Source organism: Mirounga angustirostris, unplaced genomic scaffold (genome assembly GCF_029215605.1).
Source record: "Mirounga angustirostris isolate CCGP_5_RB_7025 unplaced genomic scaffold, mMirAng1.0.hap1 SCAF_1, whole genome shotgun sequence".
Lineage (NCBI taxonomy): Eukaryota > Metazoa > Chordata > Mammalia > Carnivora > Phocidae > Mirounga > Mirounga angustirostris.
In genome coordinates, this window is record NW_026991709.1 from 71,547,788 (window position 1) to 71,565,619 (window position 17,832).

General features: G+C 45.7%; 1 protein-coding gene across 1 annotated transcript; it reads left to right on the plus strand.

Annotated features, from left to right (window-relative positions):
- Positions 1–544: 544 nt before the first annotated feature.
- APOD (apolipoprotein D) lies at positions 545–17,445 on the plus strand. The gene is made up of 5 exons (XM_045903122.3): positions 545–787; positions 4,454–4,593; positions 9,980–10,101; positions 13,523–13,611; positions 16,944–17,445. Exons 2-5 carry the CDS (start codon positions 4,474–4,476, stop codon positions 17,177–17,179), a joined length of 567 nt encoding a protein of 188 aa, XP_045759078.1. The 5' UTR covers positions 545–787; positions 4,454–4,473; the 3' UTR covers positions 17,180–17,445.
- Positions 17,446–17,832: the final 387 nt, after the last annotated feature.

The window sequence follows — 17,832 nt, forward strand, 5'->3', positions numbered from 1 at the left end:
GCAGGAAGAGGCCACGGAGAATATGCAGCTGGGAGGGGATGAGCCGTCAGGAGCGAGAAGCTGCGCAAGATACACCTTTGGCATTCTCAGCTCTTAGCCCCAGCTCTTTCCCAACTGGTCATCTCCCCTGTACGCTGAGCTCTGGCAGAGACAGAAATGACAGTCCCTACCTCACCATGGGGAGCCCGAGACTCAGAGAAGTGGGTGGCTTCCCCAGGATCACAAAAAAAGCCACCTGTAATTCTTAACTTTCACCCTGTTGCCTGAGCCACATTCTAGGCCAGAGACCACATGGCGTGGAATTCATGCTCCGTGTCAGGAAAGGAGATTGTTGATTTTTCATTTACACAAAAATGAAAAATAAATACCAGATGCTCGAAAACATGTTGCAACTCATCTTGCTGGAACTTAAAAGTGCATTCTGACTGAGAAAATTAAATTAGAAAACCCACAGAGCAAAAAAGATGTTTTGAAAGAAATGCACTTTGTCTTTCTCCCTCTCTCACATCCACACACACACAGTATCTCATTGTTTCTTTTGCAGGGAGCAGCTGTGAAGGAAATTGGGGGAGGGAAATGGACAAAACATCCCATCTCTGTGTTTGGTACAGAGCTAAGCTTTTAGGCCAGCCTTCCTGAGCTGGAGGGGGTGTGGCAGGCATTAAAAGTAAACATCAATGACCCTATGAAGCTTATAAAATAGCTTGGGAGAAGCCAGTCAACAAGAGAACGAATCCTAAATTGGATGAGTTTGCATGTGGAAACTGCCTTCATCTTGACAAAAAAGGTACGTACTGTGGTTTTAATTTTCATTTATGATGAATGATGCTTGAACTAGAGGCAGTCTTGGCTTTTCACTGCCCCCTTTTCGGCTAAAAATAGTAACTAACAGGATGGAGAGTTTGTACCAGCTGCTTGGCAAATTTGGTCTCATTTTTCCTCAAGCACCCTTACAAGGTAGATACTATTCATGCCATTTTCAGACGATGCAGCTGAGGTTCCACTATCCCAAACCACAAGTCTAAGAGAAGACTGCCAACAGATACCAGACTGGGGTGCCAACCCCATGTTGACTCATCTCCAAGTCTTCTGCTTGCACAGGGCACCCTCTTGCATGCTATACAGACAAGAAGAAAATCTTCCCTACACCAATACTGGACTAGATGAGTTCTCGGGGAGTTGTCATCCACCGGTGTGCTACAGTAAAATTAACTGGAAAGTGAGCTAGAATTAATCCTGTGAATAGGAAATGCATTTAACAATATGATACAAACCTGTTTTCTTCAGAAGACATATTTTCTTGTTAGATTCAATAGCTAAATGGGTTTTTTAGACCCATTTACTTGTGGAAATGTATTTTGTTTTATCACGTGAAATCTAAAAATCTAGTCCTTAATGATCGGCAGCTCTTTGAAAGCAGGGACTATGTCCTCACTAATACTCAGGTGTTAAGAGAACAGGCTCCGAGGAGACCTGGTGTGAGTAAGCTCTGGCTTCAGAGCTTCGCGGGAAGTAACCTGGGCTCATTAACAGCATTGAGGGCAAAGAGAATGTCAATGCAGGACCCTAACAGGTAGGGTATGGTGGTGATACAGTGTGGGGCCCACTCAATATACTGAGGCCAGGGCTTCTCCATGGGGAAGTTCAGTGAGTGTGAGTATACTCAAGAGGTATCAGTTCACAGAGTCAGTGCTGGTCCAGGGTGGGTGCACCATAACCTTAGCGGAATTATTATGAAATAATTTAATATTCAGTTAAAAGAGCATTTAAATTATATTTATTTTTAAAATATGTAAACTCCCCTCATTAAGACAGTCTTCCTATTAGTATTAGAAGATGATGCAAACATACAGGTCACACATAGCCAAGTTCACAGGTATATGTTAATAATGTGACTTACCTCTGATGCGGGATGGGGCCGAGGCCCCAGAGGGAGGGCCTCAGGCCCATCGCCAAGAGGGTTCTTGCCCTTGCACGGGGAAGAATTCAAGGGCAAGCCATTGAGAGAAAGGGACAAAGATTTATTAAGTATAGAAGAAAGCAGCTACCTCACAAAGTAGCAGTCTCTCCTTCCAACTGAGGAAGAGGACTCCCCTTTGCCTCTAATAAAGGATTTTATACGGTTTTTTAAATTAGCTAACCATATAGGGAGGGGCTCACTCTTTAACTTTGGGTTTATCATTTACATTGGGTGGTATGTTTTTCCATTGTTTTAGGATCATGAAATTACCTGCAGGGAGCAATTTTAAGAATGTCGGACCTTTGTGGCTTTTACTGCCGGAGGGGTCTTGTGGTCTTCTGTGAGTCGGATCTTGTTAACTCTTTTTACGACCTGCCGACTTTTAGGTTAAAGGGTCAGCCTAAAGCCGAAATGGCTTTACTTTGCTCCTCTTGTCTCCGAGCCCTCTCCCTCCTGCCTCCCCTTCAGAAGGTGCTCGAGTGTGGCGTGAACTAGAATGGGAGGGGCCTGGAAAAGAAACTGTGGATGCCATCAACCCTTTCTCTCTACAAAAAGTTTTAACCATAGGAATAAAACTACGGCAAGAAAGAAGCATCTTTGGAAAAGATGCGAGCAAGGGTAAGAATTAGCTCTGAAATCCTCCTACAGAGCTAAAGCACATGTTTCAGCCCACAATAGAACATTTTTTAATATTTGTCAGAGTAAGACAGGGAACTGGCTTTTGGTGTAACTGTCACTTGGTGAAATGAGGCTCATCAAGGTTGCAGAGAGAGGTGTTTATGGAAAGCCACCAAAGGCGGTGTACAGAAGGCAGCATGATTCAAGGTCGCTGCAGGACGGACAGTTAGTTGGCAATGGCCCCCGAGTCCCAGCTCTCTGCCCCTTCTGGCCCTCAGCTTCCCATGTGTAGGGGGCTTGGAGGGTGGGTAAAGGACCTCTCAAGTCCTACCAGTTTGGGGGACCCTGTAGAATGTGCATAATGTGTGACCATCCTTTGAGGTTAGATCTTCTGGGCAAGGCACTGAGCTTGGAGCCTACTGAGGGCCAAGAGTAGAGCTCCATGGTTCTAAGAATTTCTTGGAGATGGATGCAAATTTGTGTCAGTTCAGGCAATTCCATCATCTCCCAAAAGGTTAAAAGACAGGTGTTGTTTACGTGGTGGTAGGAGCTGATGGGAGATGGATTCTCAGAGAAGGTGGGATCCTACCACCGACTTGGCTTGCTCAAGGGAGACTCAACCACCACCCCGCCACCACCATCCCCGGCTGGCAGCTTTACTCATTATGTAACTGTTCCTTTGAAAACGGAGCAACGAAACCTCCAGAAGAAAAGCTATCGATTATTAAAGGTTATTTGGAGGTTTAACCATAATAAAGTGGTTATAATTAATCGTGTTATGACACCTCCTTTTAAATGCTCAGATCTGAGAACATTTTGCTTGCATTAATTCAGTCCTCTCCTTTGCAGGGAGAAAGGCAAAGAGCTGGAAATAGCTCCTGTGGAGCCACAGTCAAGTGGCAGGCAAGAAGCAGGGAAGGGCGCTTGGGCCAAAATGCCCGTTGCCAGCTGCTGGCCCGCCTCTAGCTAAATGCACATCTGTGTCCCTGTCTATTCAACTAAAAAAAAAATAATAAATGCACATCTATGGAAGATATCCCCAACAGAGGTCCAAAGAGAAATTCAGGAAATAACTATTTGTTTCTGCTTTTCATGCTAACAACAACTAGCATTTATAAAGCATTTTCTCTGTGTCACATACCACCCTAAATGCTCTCTCTGTAGCATCTCATTTAATTCTCGCTAAACTTCATGAGATTGGTATGGTTGTTATTCCCACTTAATAGACCAGGAAGCTAAAGTGTGAACTGGACACAGTTATACTTAGTATGTGGCAAAGCCTGCATTCAGACCCATTCGGGGTGACCGTGGGGTTCCCAGCACGCGGCTGCCTGTTCAGGTCTCAGGCTTACTCCTGAGTTGGTAAACAGCCCCCCAAGATGGGGTAGGGGTGTGGGGTGTGGATCAGGGAGGCATTTCTCTTACGACTCTCATAAGACACTAAATGTCATGCACGATTTATGTTCATCTTTTTTCTCTTGCATGGTTCACTCAATAGCTTCCACCTCCCCCTTTGCCTGCCCCCACCCCACACTGTTTCTCTCCATCAACAAGTCTGGACTGTGCCTGACATTGCCAGGTTCTGGGAGTGTCCCTCCTTGAAAAATGCATACTTGGGAGGGAGCAGTTGCAAAATAAATCCAACGAGCTCCAACACCAGGCAGAGTGTGCTCTCCTGGAGGGACAAAAGGTCTGGAGAGGCTCCCGGGGGCGGAAGGGCTCACAGCACCATTGACTCAGGTGACCCTGCAGCGTGACTGTTGCAAAGGCTTAGGGGAAGGTCCCCAAAGAGGTCCCCAGAAATTATCCCCTGGTGACTGCGTGTCCTCGGGAGGCCCAGAACGACCAGAGCTGCTTTGTTTCTCTGAACCCCAGGTTCCATCCTCAGCCCCAAGATGGTGAGGGAGCTGCTGCTTTCCGTGCTGGTCGGTCTCTTCAGTGCTGTGGACGGACAAGCCTTCCACCTTGGGAAATGCCCGAGCCCTCCAGTGCAGAAGGATTTTGATGTGAACAAGGTGCGGTAAAAGGCTAACCTCCTATTGGTTTGAATAACCATCCTCTAGGCTTCAGTGTGAGTATTCTGCTTTGAGTCCCACAGCAAGCCTTGGGGTAGGTACTTATCCTATTGGGGGATCCCCCAAAGCAGACTCTGAGGCAAGAACTGGGGAGCAGAGGGTTTGGGGAAGATGATCCCAGGAAGCACCGTGGGCATGTGGGGAAGGGACAGAGAAGCAGGACAGCAATAAAGGATGCATTTCTCGACAGTAACACTGTTAACAACAGGGTTCCGTCCTGCTGGGGATCCTCTGAGGAAATGTGTAGAGTGCTCCTCAGATTGTCGCACGGAGGGATGTGAGCGGGCTGTGGGTATTCCCGTGGTGCTGGCAAGGCCTTCCGGCAGAGGGGGAGGCATGGGCTCAAGGTGGGTAGCTGGCGGTGTGTGGGAATTGTCCACGGTGGCCGAGGTGAACCCAGCTAGGCTGAGAGGACATGGGGCAGTTAGTTCATGGGCAGCAGCTGTTCCGGAGCTATTATCCGCATTCTACGGATGAAGAAGCTCAATGTCACACAGCTCATCACTGACCCAGGTCACCCGGCTAATCACTGCAGAGTGGGATTCAAAACCAGGCTTCGCCACTGGGCAGGACAGCCACGGATTCCTCACGCAGAGCCTAGAAGAAGACAGAACTCCCCCAAGAGGCTTTTTTGTTCCCTGCGCTAAAAAGATACCAATATAACCAGATCCCCCATATGTGGTTTTTCTTTGTGGGATCAGGCCCAGCCTTACTGTGCATATGTGTACATATATACACGCAGGGAACTGCCGAGGCAGCGACTGGGTAACACGAAATGGCTTCCGTTGCTGCGAACTCATGCCTAGAATCTCCCTCTTCAGACATTTTCTCCTTAGCGGAAACTTTGGATCTTTTTTTTAAGAGGCTGCACTCATGATGGGTAACATTAAAATTGTTGCCAGTCACTCCCTCCTCAGTGTGAATGAGTGTTGGGACCTCTCAGGGGACGGAGTAGGTAGAGGAGTGAGGGAAGAGAGCTCAGAGCCCGGGGGCTGTGGGGAAGGAGCACCATCAATAGAGAGTCACAGAGGGGAGGGAGGAAGGAGACACATAGTACAGTTTACATTGACTTACTCCAAAACTATTACAGGCTGGTCCCTTTATTGAGGTAACCCTGCTAAGCCACAGGAGACTTTCCAGAAAAAATCCAGGGAATTTGAATTATATTTCAATTTGGGGGTAAAAAATCCCAAGACACTTTGAAAATTATAGTTGATCTGTATTTACAAAAGTCTTTTGAAGAATAAAGCGGGATGTTTAAAAAAGTTTTATTGAAATATAATTCATATACCATATCAGTTCACTTTCAATGTTTTAATTTTTTTTGTATAATCGCAGAGTTATGAAACCATCACCACAATCAATTTTAGAGTATTTTCATCATCCCTACACATAAACAGTCACTCTCCATTTCCCCCTCGCCCCTCCCTGCCCCAGGCAACCTGTCTCTATGAATTTGCTTATTCTGGACATTTCATAGACGTGGAATCATACAATGTGTGGTCTTTTGTGACTGGATCCTTTTACTCAGCATAGTATTTTCAAGGCTCATCCATAGTGTACTATGTATCCGTACTTCATTTCTTTTCATTGGCAAATAATATTCTACTGCATAGATAATGCCACATGTTATTTATCTGTTCATCATTTGGGTTGTTTACACTTTCAACTATCAGGAATAATGCTGCTATAAGCATTCATGTACATGGTTTTTGTGTGTTTATTTTTGTGGGAGTTTTTTTGTGGACATATATTTTCAGTTCTCCTGGGCATATACCTAGGAGGAGAATTGCTAGGTCAGACGGTAACTCCACGTTAACTTTTTTGAGAAACTGCCAGACTGTTTTCCAAAAGAACTGCATCACCATTTTACAGTCCCACCAGCAGTGTCTGACACCAATTTCTCCTATCTTTGCCCACACTTGTTATTGCCATCTTTTTTGATTATAGTCCTTAAAATTTTAGTGGGTACGAAGTGGAATCTCATTGTGGTCTTGATTTGCATTTCTCTGATGGTTAATGACGTTGAGCATCTTTTCATGTGTTTATTGTCCATTTATCTATCTTCTTTGGAGAAATGTCTGAGTCCTTTGCCCATCTTTTACTTGGGTTATTTATCTTTTAATTATTGAGCTGAGAGTTCTTTATATGTTTAGATACAAGCCTCTTATCAGATATTGGATGTGCAAATATTTCCCACGTCCTGTGGATTGTCTTTTCACTTTATTGATGTGAAACTTTGATATTGGATATTCAGTTGTCCCAGAACTCTTTGTTGAAAAGACTATTCTTTCCCCATCAAATAATCTTGGCATCTTTGTTGAAAATCAATTGGCCATATATATGCAAGAGTTTTTTTGGACTCTCAATTCTATTCTATTGTTCTATACGTCTATCCTTATGCCAGTGCTATACAGTGTTGATTACTATAGCTTTGTAGTAAGTTTTGAAATTAGAATATTTGAGGCCTCCAGTTTTGTTCTTCTGACTATTCTGGGTCCTTTGCATTTCCATACGACTTTTAGGATCTGTCAATTTCTGCAAAAAAGCAGAGTTGTTTGTATTTCCCTTTTATAAATACTGCACTGAATCTAGATCAGTCTGGAGAATATTGTCATCTTAATAATTTTAAGCCTTCTAATCCATGAACATAGGTTATCTTTCCATTTACTCTTGGGTCTTCTTTAATTTCTTTCAACAACGTTTTGTATTTTTCAGAGTATAAGGTTTGCGTTTTTTGGTTAAATTTATTCATAAGTATTTTATTCTTTTGATGCTATTGTAAATGGAATTTTCATAATTTACAGTGTTCAGTGTAAGTGTAGAAAGCTATTTGATTTCTGTATATTGATCTTGTATCATTTAACCTAGCTGATTTCATTTATTAGTTCTAATAGTTTTTGTGTGTGTCGATTCCTTAGGATTTTCTATTACAAAATCATGTTATCTGCAAATAAAGGGAGTTTTACTTCTTCCTTTCCAGGATTCTTTTTTCTTTTCTTTTCTTTTTTTTTTTTTTTTGAGAGAGAGAGCGCACGTGTGCGCACAAGCCGGGAGGGGCAGAGGGAAAGGGAGAAGATCCCAAGCAGGCTCCACAATCCGGGTTCAATCCCACAACCCCAAGATCATGATCCGAGCCAAAATCAAGAGTCGGAAGCCCAACCGGCTGAGCCACCTCCAAGATTCTTTTTACACGTTGCATTCTTCTTATGTGGATAGAGAAACAGACCCAAAACCATGAAAGGGCTTTCGCAAAAATATTATAAAATTATAAGGGAGCATGACATGAAAAGCAATCTTCCACCTCTGAGTTTCCTCTTTTCTGGAAAATCATGCTTCCTCAGTTTTAATTGTGGAGCACTAAAGTCACCTTAACAATAATAGAACTATTTTAAATGATCTGTATAAAATGGAGCTTTTTTTGAGGATGCCTAGGAAACCAAATGACCTCTAACCTTATTTTTGGGTGCTTTAAATGAATGTCAATTTCAGTGGTTTTAAATGAAAGATATGCTTTAATAAATGAGTGGAACTTTATGTCATAAACGTGGGTATATATTTGAGCAAACAGCCATGTGACTGGAACAATACTGCCCCCTGTTTGCAGTACACTCTCAGTTCAAAGTCTGACTTTTTTGAAGGTGAGGGCATCTCTGATTTTCCTTTGTTGAATAATACATTTTTAAATTTCTAAAATACTTTGAATTAATATTTTGACTAAGTAAATATATCCACATGGTTCAAAATTCTAAATGTACCAAAGAACATTCGATGAAAAGTTTTTCTCCTACCCCTGTTTCCTTCCTACCTCAGTTTCCCTCCCTAGTAGCAGCCAGTAAAAACAGTTCATTGTGTATCTTTTGGGAGATAATGTATACGTCCACATATACATACATAAATGCAGTAGGCAGAATGATGTACACACCCTGATCCCTGGAACCTGTGAATATGCTACTTTCCATGGGAAGGGGGATTTTGCCGATGTGATGAAAGTTATAAACTTGGAGATGGCAAGAGTGGCCCGGTTTATCCAGTGGGCCCAGTCTAATCACTGAAGGCAGAGAACCTTCCCTAGCTGTGGTCAGAGAGGCGTGATGATGGAACAAGAGTCAGAGAGGTACAATGTGAGAAGGATCTCTCCCGCTTTTGCTGGCTCTGAACATGGAGGAAGGGGTTCACCAACCAAGGAATATGGGTGGCCTCTAGAACTTGGACAAGGCAAAAAGACAGAGTTCTTTAGAGCCTCTAGAAAGGAACACAGCCCTGCCAACACCTTGATTTTAACCCAGCTCACTTGATGTACAGAACTGTGATGAACAGAACTGTGAGACCATAAATTTGAGTTGTAAGCTTGTGGTAATTTGTTACAGCAGCAATAGAAAATGAATATAATAACTTTTCCCCCCATTTTTCCATATACTCCGTTTTTCACCCAGCTCTTTTTCCATTGAATGTATCTTGGAGATAATTGCATATGACTCCTTTAAGAGAGGGTGTATAACATTCCATTGTATGAATGTGCCATCATTTATGGACTCAGGTCCCCTACTAATGCTCACTTAGACTCTAGTTTCCTGTCTAGTTCTTACATATAGTACCACAACAAATAACCTCATATACGCACTATATGCATTTTCAGCTTTGCTAGATAATTGCCAAATTACCCCCCATGAAGGTTGTAAATTGGAGTAGTCTCCATGCAAGGCAATGCATGGAAGCATGAAAACACCTGTCTCCCCTCACCCTCACCCACTCCGTTGCACACTTCCTTTAAGGCTGACTCTGTGCACGAAGGTATGAACTGAGACCAAGCCCCCAGTGGAAGTGGATGATACCAGTCTTCTAACTCCTGATCACCTGCCAAAAGCCTTTGTGACCAGCTCCCTGTCCGGGGTCATATGAGGAGAATTCAACCAACTCTGGAGGCCCAGTCCCCCACAGTGAACATATCTGACTTTGCACACAATTCAAAGATGCCTCATAGAATCACAAAATATTTGAGGTGGCACCTTACATCACCTGGACTGCTCCCTCTCTTTTACAGAGTCTAGAATTTCACATAGATTTTGGCTGGAGGGGCAACTGACAGCGTATCTAAATAAAGAGCACTTTAGGAATAAGATGTGCCATTCGACCAATGCCTGCACATCCGATTCACTTACTCTCCTTTGAATCAATATCTTGCTCAGTTGATGTTGTGAACAATGCAGCGCATTTTGCTTGGTTTCCCCGGGAAAGGGCTCTGCTCTAAAAGACAACAATAGGGAAGAGTTTGCAGGTCCCCAGAGAGCCACAGGGTTTTCTCTGCTTATTGTTATCTCTGCAGTATCTTGGACGATGGTACGAAATTGAGAAGATCCCAGTGAGCTTTGAGAAGGGAAGCTGCATCCAAGCCAACTACTCGCTAATGGAAAACGGAAACATCAAAGTGGTAAACCAGGAGTTGAGGTGAGCGGCTGTGGTTTCAAAAGCAACACAGCCCGGAGCCAGCCTGCAGGTGGCTGTCCTGGGATGACCGGGTGTCCTTGCAGTCTGGTTCGGGGGGATGCCGATGTGGCTGGGTCTGCACTCCCGCTCACAGCACGTCCTGAGATGACAACTTTGGGCAGGCGGGATCGCGGGGACTAGAAGCCACTCATTTACTTGCAAGACTACTTGCTGAACATCTTGCTGTATCGTGTACTCCTTGTGAGTACTATGTTACTGTTGTATGTGTACTCCCTGTGAAAGGCACTAGGGACTCAACAGGAATCCAGACTGTGGGGTTCCTGCTCTCATTGCGAAATAGATACTCTCATAGCAAAGGACAGGGGCGACCTTCTCATCTGATCTCCAAACCAAGAGAGAAGCCCTTGTACATTATCTACTGACAGAGGACATCCAGCTCTGCTTGAATCCTTCCAGGAACTGATGGTTGCTCATCGCCTTCCATGACAATTTATTCCATCTCCAGGCAGCTTTGACTATTACAGACATAGTCCCACTCTAGTTTATGTGAACAGGATAGTCTGTAGAAGTCTACTTTTCTATTACTGATGGCTTCTTTTTTTTTTATACACTTTTTTTTTTTTAAAGATTTTTATTTATTTATTCATGAGAGACAGAGACAGAGAGAGAGAGGCAGAGGGAGAAGCAGGCTCCCAAGGAGCAGGGAGCCCGATGCGGGACTCGATCCCAGGACCCTGAGATCATGACCCGAGCCGAAGGCAGACGCTTAACCATCTGAGCCACCCAGGCGCCCCTTACTGACGGCTTCTAATGATTTCTATTTGATACAAAAATTCATACTTTAGAAAGCACACATAAACTTTAAAAAAGCCCCAGAAAGTGCTCCTAGCCACCTTCCATCAACAAAGATAAGAGCAACAATAAATGATAGTAACAAATATTAAGCATTTCCTATGTGCAAGGCACTATTCTGTATGTGTATGTATACACGTGTGGACCTCTATGTATGTACATGTAAATGAATATACGTATTCATTTAATCCCCACAGCGACCCTGGGGTAGGGACTATACAATCCCCACAGCGACCCTGGGGTAGGGACTATTATTAACCCCACTTTTCTTGATGAGAAAAACTGAAGTACAGAGAGGTAATGTGCCCAAGGGCCACACAGCTTATAAGCAACAACGCTGAGATTCAAGCCCGGGAGAAGTGAAATGGGGAAGAGGACAGAGGACACATGAAAGGAAGGTTGGGGATGAGGGGTTGTCCTTCCTGTTCCCTACAGGATCTGAGAACTGTGTTCAACTCCAAGAAAACAACCACACCCCAGCCTGGAATTTACTCAGGCTCCCAGACGCTTTGTGTGGCCATCCCCTTATCCACTAAGCTTCCTGTGAGCCAAGACACAGTGGGGTGACTCCCTGGCCCTGCATACATCATAGAAACAAAGTAAAAACCTTAAGGGCCTGTAAAGAGAAAACCAGCTTATTTTAGAGCCCAGGAAGGGCTACAAGGATTGGGAGGCAGGCGCCCATCTAAAGTTGCGATGACCTCATTTCAAATATTTTGTCCCATTCCGTGGCCAAGAGTCAGACAATGACACAGATCCCCAAACCCATGAGAGTCTTTGGACTGTCCTGTGGAGCTGGCAGGGAGTCCTCTTGAACTGTGTCCTGAGTATTAGGTTGCTCCGCATGCAGGGTCACGTCTGTTTAAAATACAAGGGCACACGGAGAAAGGTTTGCTGGTTCAGGGAGGGGTGTGGTTTTCCTTTCGGGACACTGCAGGATGGGCGGAGACGCAGTGCCCAGTCTCAGCAAGCTGCTCTTAGCCAGGGTCAGGGGATTTGAGAGCTAGAGCAGTTGGCACCGGGCTCGGAGCTGAAGGGCTCGGGCTTGGGAGTTAGGCTGCCCCATTTCAAATCCTGGTTGTCAAATACTAACGATGTGATCTTCAGTGAGTTATGATCATTCTCGAAGCCTCTGTTTCCTCTCTGTAAAATGGAAATAATCATAGAACCTCCCTCCACAGGGCTTTGTGAGCGTTTGGATGAGGTAACACGTGTAAATCACTTAGTGTTTGGTGTGGAGTAATCATTTAATAAATACAGCCTATTCCGTTAATCTGGAGCTACCCTTGAAAATACAAGTGTATTTTTTCCATGAACAAAGTGTGAGTTTATGATCAGAGACTGGTGTTTTGAAAACTGTTCTGGACAAAACATAAATGATGAAGGAAGGGGGGAAAGTCTGTTGAGAGGAGTCTGGTTTGTTGCTAAGCAACTGTATGCAAATGAAAAGGGACCATCTTCCTGTCTTCCCAGCTGAGTTCCAGGGGACAGCGCAGGGCCTGGTCTCCAGCCCTACTTGATGACAGACTCTGCATCCAGCAGCATCAGAGTACATTTGCCATCCGTCCTTACCTGTTGCTTATTGTCTGGTTTCTGGGACATCGATCGCCAGTCACCATAGCTTACCGACTTTCTAACACACGCAATTGCTCTAGTTTTAGTTTGCCCCTTGAGGAGTGGTGAATGGGCTGGTCCTCCGTCAGCTTCCTCGGAAGAGCACTGTGATGTGTGAGCACCCTCCTTCGGTGCATCCCTAGGCCTTTTCCCTGTCCCCGAGGTCCCCGGGGTCGTAGCATGTCACTTGGAAATGGAGTCAGCTCCCTTCAAAAGAGTGAAAGTACTTCATCCAATCTAAGACCATCACTTTTAAGACACACCACCATTTTATAAACCACTAAGAAAGAAATGACCAATTGTATGTGTAAGGTGGCATTCGGTGTAAGATGTGCGTTTCTTCACATTTAACTAAGTTTCTGAGAATCACAAATGTTTCCTCGCTGCTGTTTTACCTGACTTGTGTCAAAACCTCCTGCACTCAGTCAGAAGCTTTGCAGGACTGGCTAGAGGTCTCAGAGCTCAGGCGTATGAACGCCTTTATGGGACTGATGTCCCTGAGGCCCCAAAAGCAGGGAAAGCTTTCAGATCTCCAGACTTCTAGTAATCACAGCAGTCCTTGTTTTTTTCCTTTGGTTCATTCTCATTTTTAAAGAAGCGAATCTTCTTAGTGTATTAGGTTGTTTTGTTTGTTTGTTTTTCTCTTCTCTTTTACTCCCACCCCTCTGGAGACTGAGAGCAGGAAATGGCCTTGCAGGACTCGAAAAACAGGCCTAACGGGCAAGGGCCTAACATATTATCTGGTCCTGGAGCATTTCAGTTGTTGCTTCTTATCACTCCAAGGCCATCTTCCTCCGCTTGGTCTGAGACAGTGACAAAGGAAACGGGACAGAGCCTTCCTAACCATCAATCACAGTCTTGGTGTCCTGGTCCTTTAGTGTTACACATCTTGCCTTTCATTGATTTTTGGCTTCCAATGAGTTAAGGTGTTTTGTTTTGTTTTAACTCATTACAGATCTGATGGAACCGTGAACCAAATTGAAGGTGAAGCCACCCAGGGCAACCTTACGGAGCCTGCCAAGCTGGGAGTTAAGTTCTTCTGGTGTAAGTATTCACTACCCTCAGGAGGTTTCAGGGATAGGATGTATGCAAACTGAAAGCTAGAGCCTTTTCTACCTAGAATGGTAAGTCAGAGCCCCGGGCAGGAACACTCCTGTCACATCTGGGTGTCACCTGTAGTGACTTAATACATATGTATTTGTTGAGCACCTGCTACTTGCCAAGCTCGGGGCTAGGCACCGAAGATGCGATGATGAGCCAGACAGCGCTGGCCCTTGTCCCCGAGGGGCTTACACCCCAGTGTGGATACTGACAAGTACCCAGGCAGTTTACAGTAAAACTACCATGTTTCAATAGAGGAAGCACAGACAACAGCGCAAGGGCATGAGCAGTAGGAGACCCAATCCTGTCATGTTTCCCAGAGGGGATGGAGGCCCAAAAAATTAGTACTTAGTAGTAGTTAGTAGTGGTGTTATTAGCAGAACAATTGATATGTGCAAAAGCTTGGAAGCAAGAGATGACAAGAGTGATGGTAACTTTGAGCCCTGGCTCTGTCTGCCACTTTGTCGCCACACCGTGGCATTCCCTGAGGGATATTTGATCATGGGCATTTGCCCTCTGAGCTCTGGGCTAACTGAGGAATGGACCCAGGCAACAGAGAAAGCACCAAATATTCGTTTTACTGTTGATACCGACACGGGAGAAGCCAGCTCAGAAATGTGAGACTTCCTAATGCCCAGATTGCTCGAGGGTCCCTCTCCCCACACAGGAGGCAGACACTGAAGTCACAGCTGCAAGAGGAACCCCTCCTCCCACCCCCCATCAAAGCCCTGCAGGGGGGCAGAGAGGAAGCTCTTAGTTTATACACCAAGATAGGAAGGCTGGGAGATGAAAAGAGTTCTGCCTGCACATGGGACCACGGGCAATTAACGTCACCTCTGTGCCCGGTAGCGTAAAGGTAAAGGAGATGGCACATGCTCTGTAAGCTGCAAGGGGCTTCATACATGTCAGTTTCTCTTGTTTATTTTCACAAATAAGATAGTCAAAGTGCAGAAAAGCTAGGTGATGGAGGCAAGGTCACTGGACTAATTAGAGGCCGACTTGGGACCAAAACCTGGGACTCCCAACTCCCCAGAGGGATGGGGATGGGAGGCAAGGCCAAATATCATGTGCATGACCTTCCGAAGGAAGCCCGGAACAGGAGCTCAAAGAGGCAGGAGCTGCCGGCGGGGCAAGCAGAGGAGGAAGAGATTTACTCTGGTGGAGGGGTCAGATGTTTGCACTGGGTCTTCCAGGGTGTGGGGGACATTATGGGGGAAAGGCTGTCCCAAGTGCAGGAATGGCAGGAGGAAAGGCCTGCAGAGAGAAGCCCAGAGGATGGGCAGGTATGTGGAGCACAAGACTGGGCAGAGCCTCAAAAGCCATGTTCATGGGTTGGAGTGTCTTCCATAAGCAGTAGGAGGTTGTCAGAGTTTCCTAATAAAGAGACAGGGCAATTTTCTTTGTTTATTTATTTATTTTTTAAGATTTTATTTATTTATTTGAGAGAGAATGAGAGAGAGCACATGAGAGGGGGGAGGGTCAGAGGGAGAAGCAGACTCCCTGCCGAGCAGGGAGCCCGATGCGGGACTCGATTCCGGGACTCCAGGATCATGACCTGAGCTGAAGGCAGTCGCTTAACCAACTGAGCTACCCAGGCGCCCGACAGGGCAATTTTCTTTGCTGAGAGGAAATGTCTGGGTAAATGTGTCTTGAGGGCTAGACCCTGTGGGAGGAAGACAGCCTGTGAACGCCTGGCTGTGTGCAGGTGGGGCAGGATGCCGTTGCCAGAAGAGGTTGGAAGACATATTGCCCCCCCGGCTACTCAGAGCTGCAGAGTTCTCGGTCCAGCCGGGAACACACAAAGCAGTGGAAATTCACGGATAGCAGATATCTGATGAATACAAGCTCTCATGGGTGAGCCCGGCAGGCCGGCACCAACAGGGCTAGAAAGGTAAGTCAGAAACGGCACTCAGTGTGGGCCCCATAGCCTTGTACAGGCTTCTTTCCACCAGGAGTCCTTCCGTTTTCATATTTATAAACAGGTAGAAAGTCAGAGAGAGGAGGGACCTTGTTGGGTGGTCAGCCGGACTAGCCCTGTTGTGTTATTTTCGTGCCCAGCTGGGCCCTTGATGGCCAGCCAAGCTCTGACCTCTCACACTCAGCCTCCTTTGTGCAGCTTCTCATGGTCATTCACGAGGGTTGAGTTCTGGTTTGACTTGGCAAACAGAGGGATTATTTTTGAGCGGAGGAGGTGGGATGCTTGAAACCCAGGAAAGCAAACCACACACGACGGCATACGTGTCCAAATCTTTTGTTCTTATGGGCTCAGCACACAGCTTTCTCCCATGTGGGTTCATTTTCCACTTAACTTTAACAAGGTGGGCTATGACTTTTCCTTGCCTTGGACCATGGCTGTGGAGGTAAGTTCATAGAGGAAGTTTCTGGATTCCGACGGAGAAGGTAAATCCTCCCTCTCTTTTCATAAGGACCCTTTAATGCTGAGCTTTTGATACTATGCAGATGTCAATCAATGAATCTTTATATGCCCCTTATGAGGAAGAGTTTATAACCTGTTACCACGTGATTTACCATATTCTTAAGAACAGAGGAACTTTTGAAGGTCACACAGAAAGAAAAACAAACAAATCAACATTAGTCCTTAATTCCCTCCCCAGGCAGGTTCTAGAGGAAGCTGGGAAGCACAGACTTGGAAAGCCTGGGGCCGCTGACCTCACATCCTCTTTTTTTCTTAAGATTTTATTTATTTATTTGTCAGAGAGAGAGAGCACAAGCAGGGGGAGCTGCAGGCAGAGGGAGAAACAGATTCCCCGCTGAGCGGGGAGCCCGATGTGGGACTCGATCCCAGCACCCTGGGATCATGACCTGAGCTGAAGGCAGATGCTTGACTGACTGCGCCATCCAGGCGCCGCTGACCTTGCATTCTTGACTCCACTTATCTAAGTGGTACCCGCATTTGTACTAGTGCTAAGAGCAGCCTGTTAGCTTAGGGGGTCCAGCAGAACCCCCCATTACCATCACCTTCTGCAGACCGACCTGCTCCCAGGGAGGAAGGATCCAGAATGATGGCTCTGAGCTCTGGCTGCACACTGGAATCTCAGGGGAGCCTTCAAGAGTCCCAACCACCTCCACATCAGAATCTGGGCAGGCCTGGAGGGAGGTGGCCTAGGATTTTTCGAAGCTCCCATAAGATTCCCACATGAAGCCAGAGTTAAGAAGCACTCATGTAGAAGAACTAGGACCCTGGTTTCCAGGGTCCTGGAGATGAAGGTTCTCTTGCCCTGGCCCTCTTAACTCCGCCCTCCTCTGGTTCTCAGTGATGCCGTCGGCTCCATACTGGGTCCTGGCCACCGACTACGAGAACTACGCCCTCGTGTACTCCTGCACCACAATCGTCTGGCTTTTTCACATGGATCATGTTTGGATCTTGGGGAGAAACCCTTATCTCCCTCCAGAAACGGTGACCTATCTAAAAGATATCCTGACCTCTAATGATATTGACATCGAGAAAATGACTATCACAGATCAGGTGAATTGCCCCGAGTCACTGTGAGAGGCTCTAAGGGAACCTGCATTCACTCCGTGTTACTTCTTTTGCTTTGCTTCCCCCTCCTCACTCCATGCCCCCCACCCCCCCATAAAGACAAACCAACCACAGCAAATGGATGCAAACACCAGAAGGGAAATTTGACAGCAGGAGCCCGTGGAGAGAAAGTCAAGGAAAGTTGGCCCAAACACCTAGCCATGTACCAGTCTGTGACCTTGCCAGTCTAATAATAAACTTGTTGCTGACCTGCTGTGCTCACAGTAGATTCTGAATTGATTTTTGTGGGGTCTTAATTACAAGCTTATGTTTGGAGATCTTTGAACAGTTCTGTTAAAAGAAACGAAGCAGTGCACAGTTTAAAGGTAACAATCCTGTTTCTGGAAGGGGAAAGCTGGTAGCAAAGGCCTATGGAGGGTGGCCTGAATCCAGGTGTCTCCATCCTGCAGTGGGCACTCCTTTAGGGGGAATCATTTGCATTTTTTTAGTCTCTCAGAGGCAGTTTCTTTGAAGTATTTACTTTCTCATCAGGAGGTCCTCAGAGTCAGGCTAACGTAGGGGACCATCTTGGGGTCTGTGCAGGGGAGAATCGATAAGGGAGAAGATGATGGGGATTTTTTTTTAAGAAAATAATTTTGGGGGGTCTTGCATTCAACTGATAT

Coding starts and splice junctions, on each gene's coding strand:
- APOD (XM_045903122.3), top strand. CDS start 4,474: ATGGTGAGGGAGCTGCTGCTTTCCGTGCTGGTCGGTCTCTTCAGTGCT. Junction 4,594..9,979: donor AGGATTTTGATGTGAACAAG/GTGCGGTAAAAG, acceptor TTATCTCTGCAG/TATCTTGGACGATGGTACGA. Junction 10,102..13,522: donor GTGGTAAACCAGGAGTTGAG/GTGAGCGGCTGT, acceptor AACTCATTACAG/ATCTGATGGAACCGTGAACC.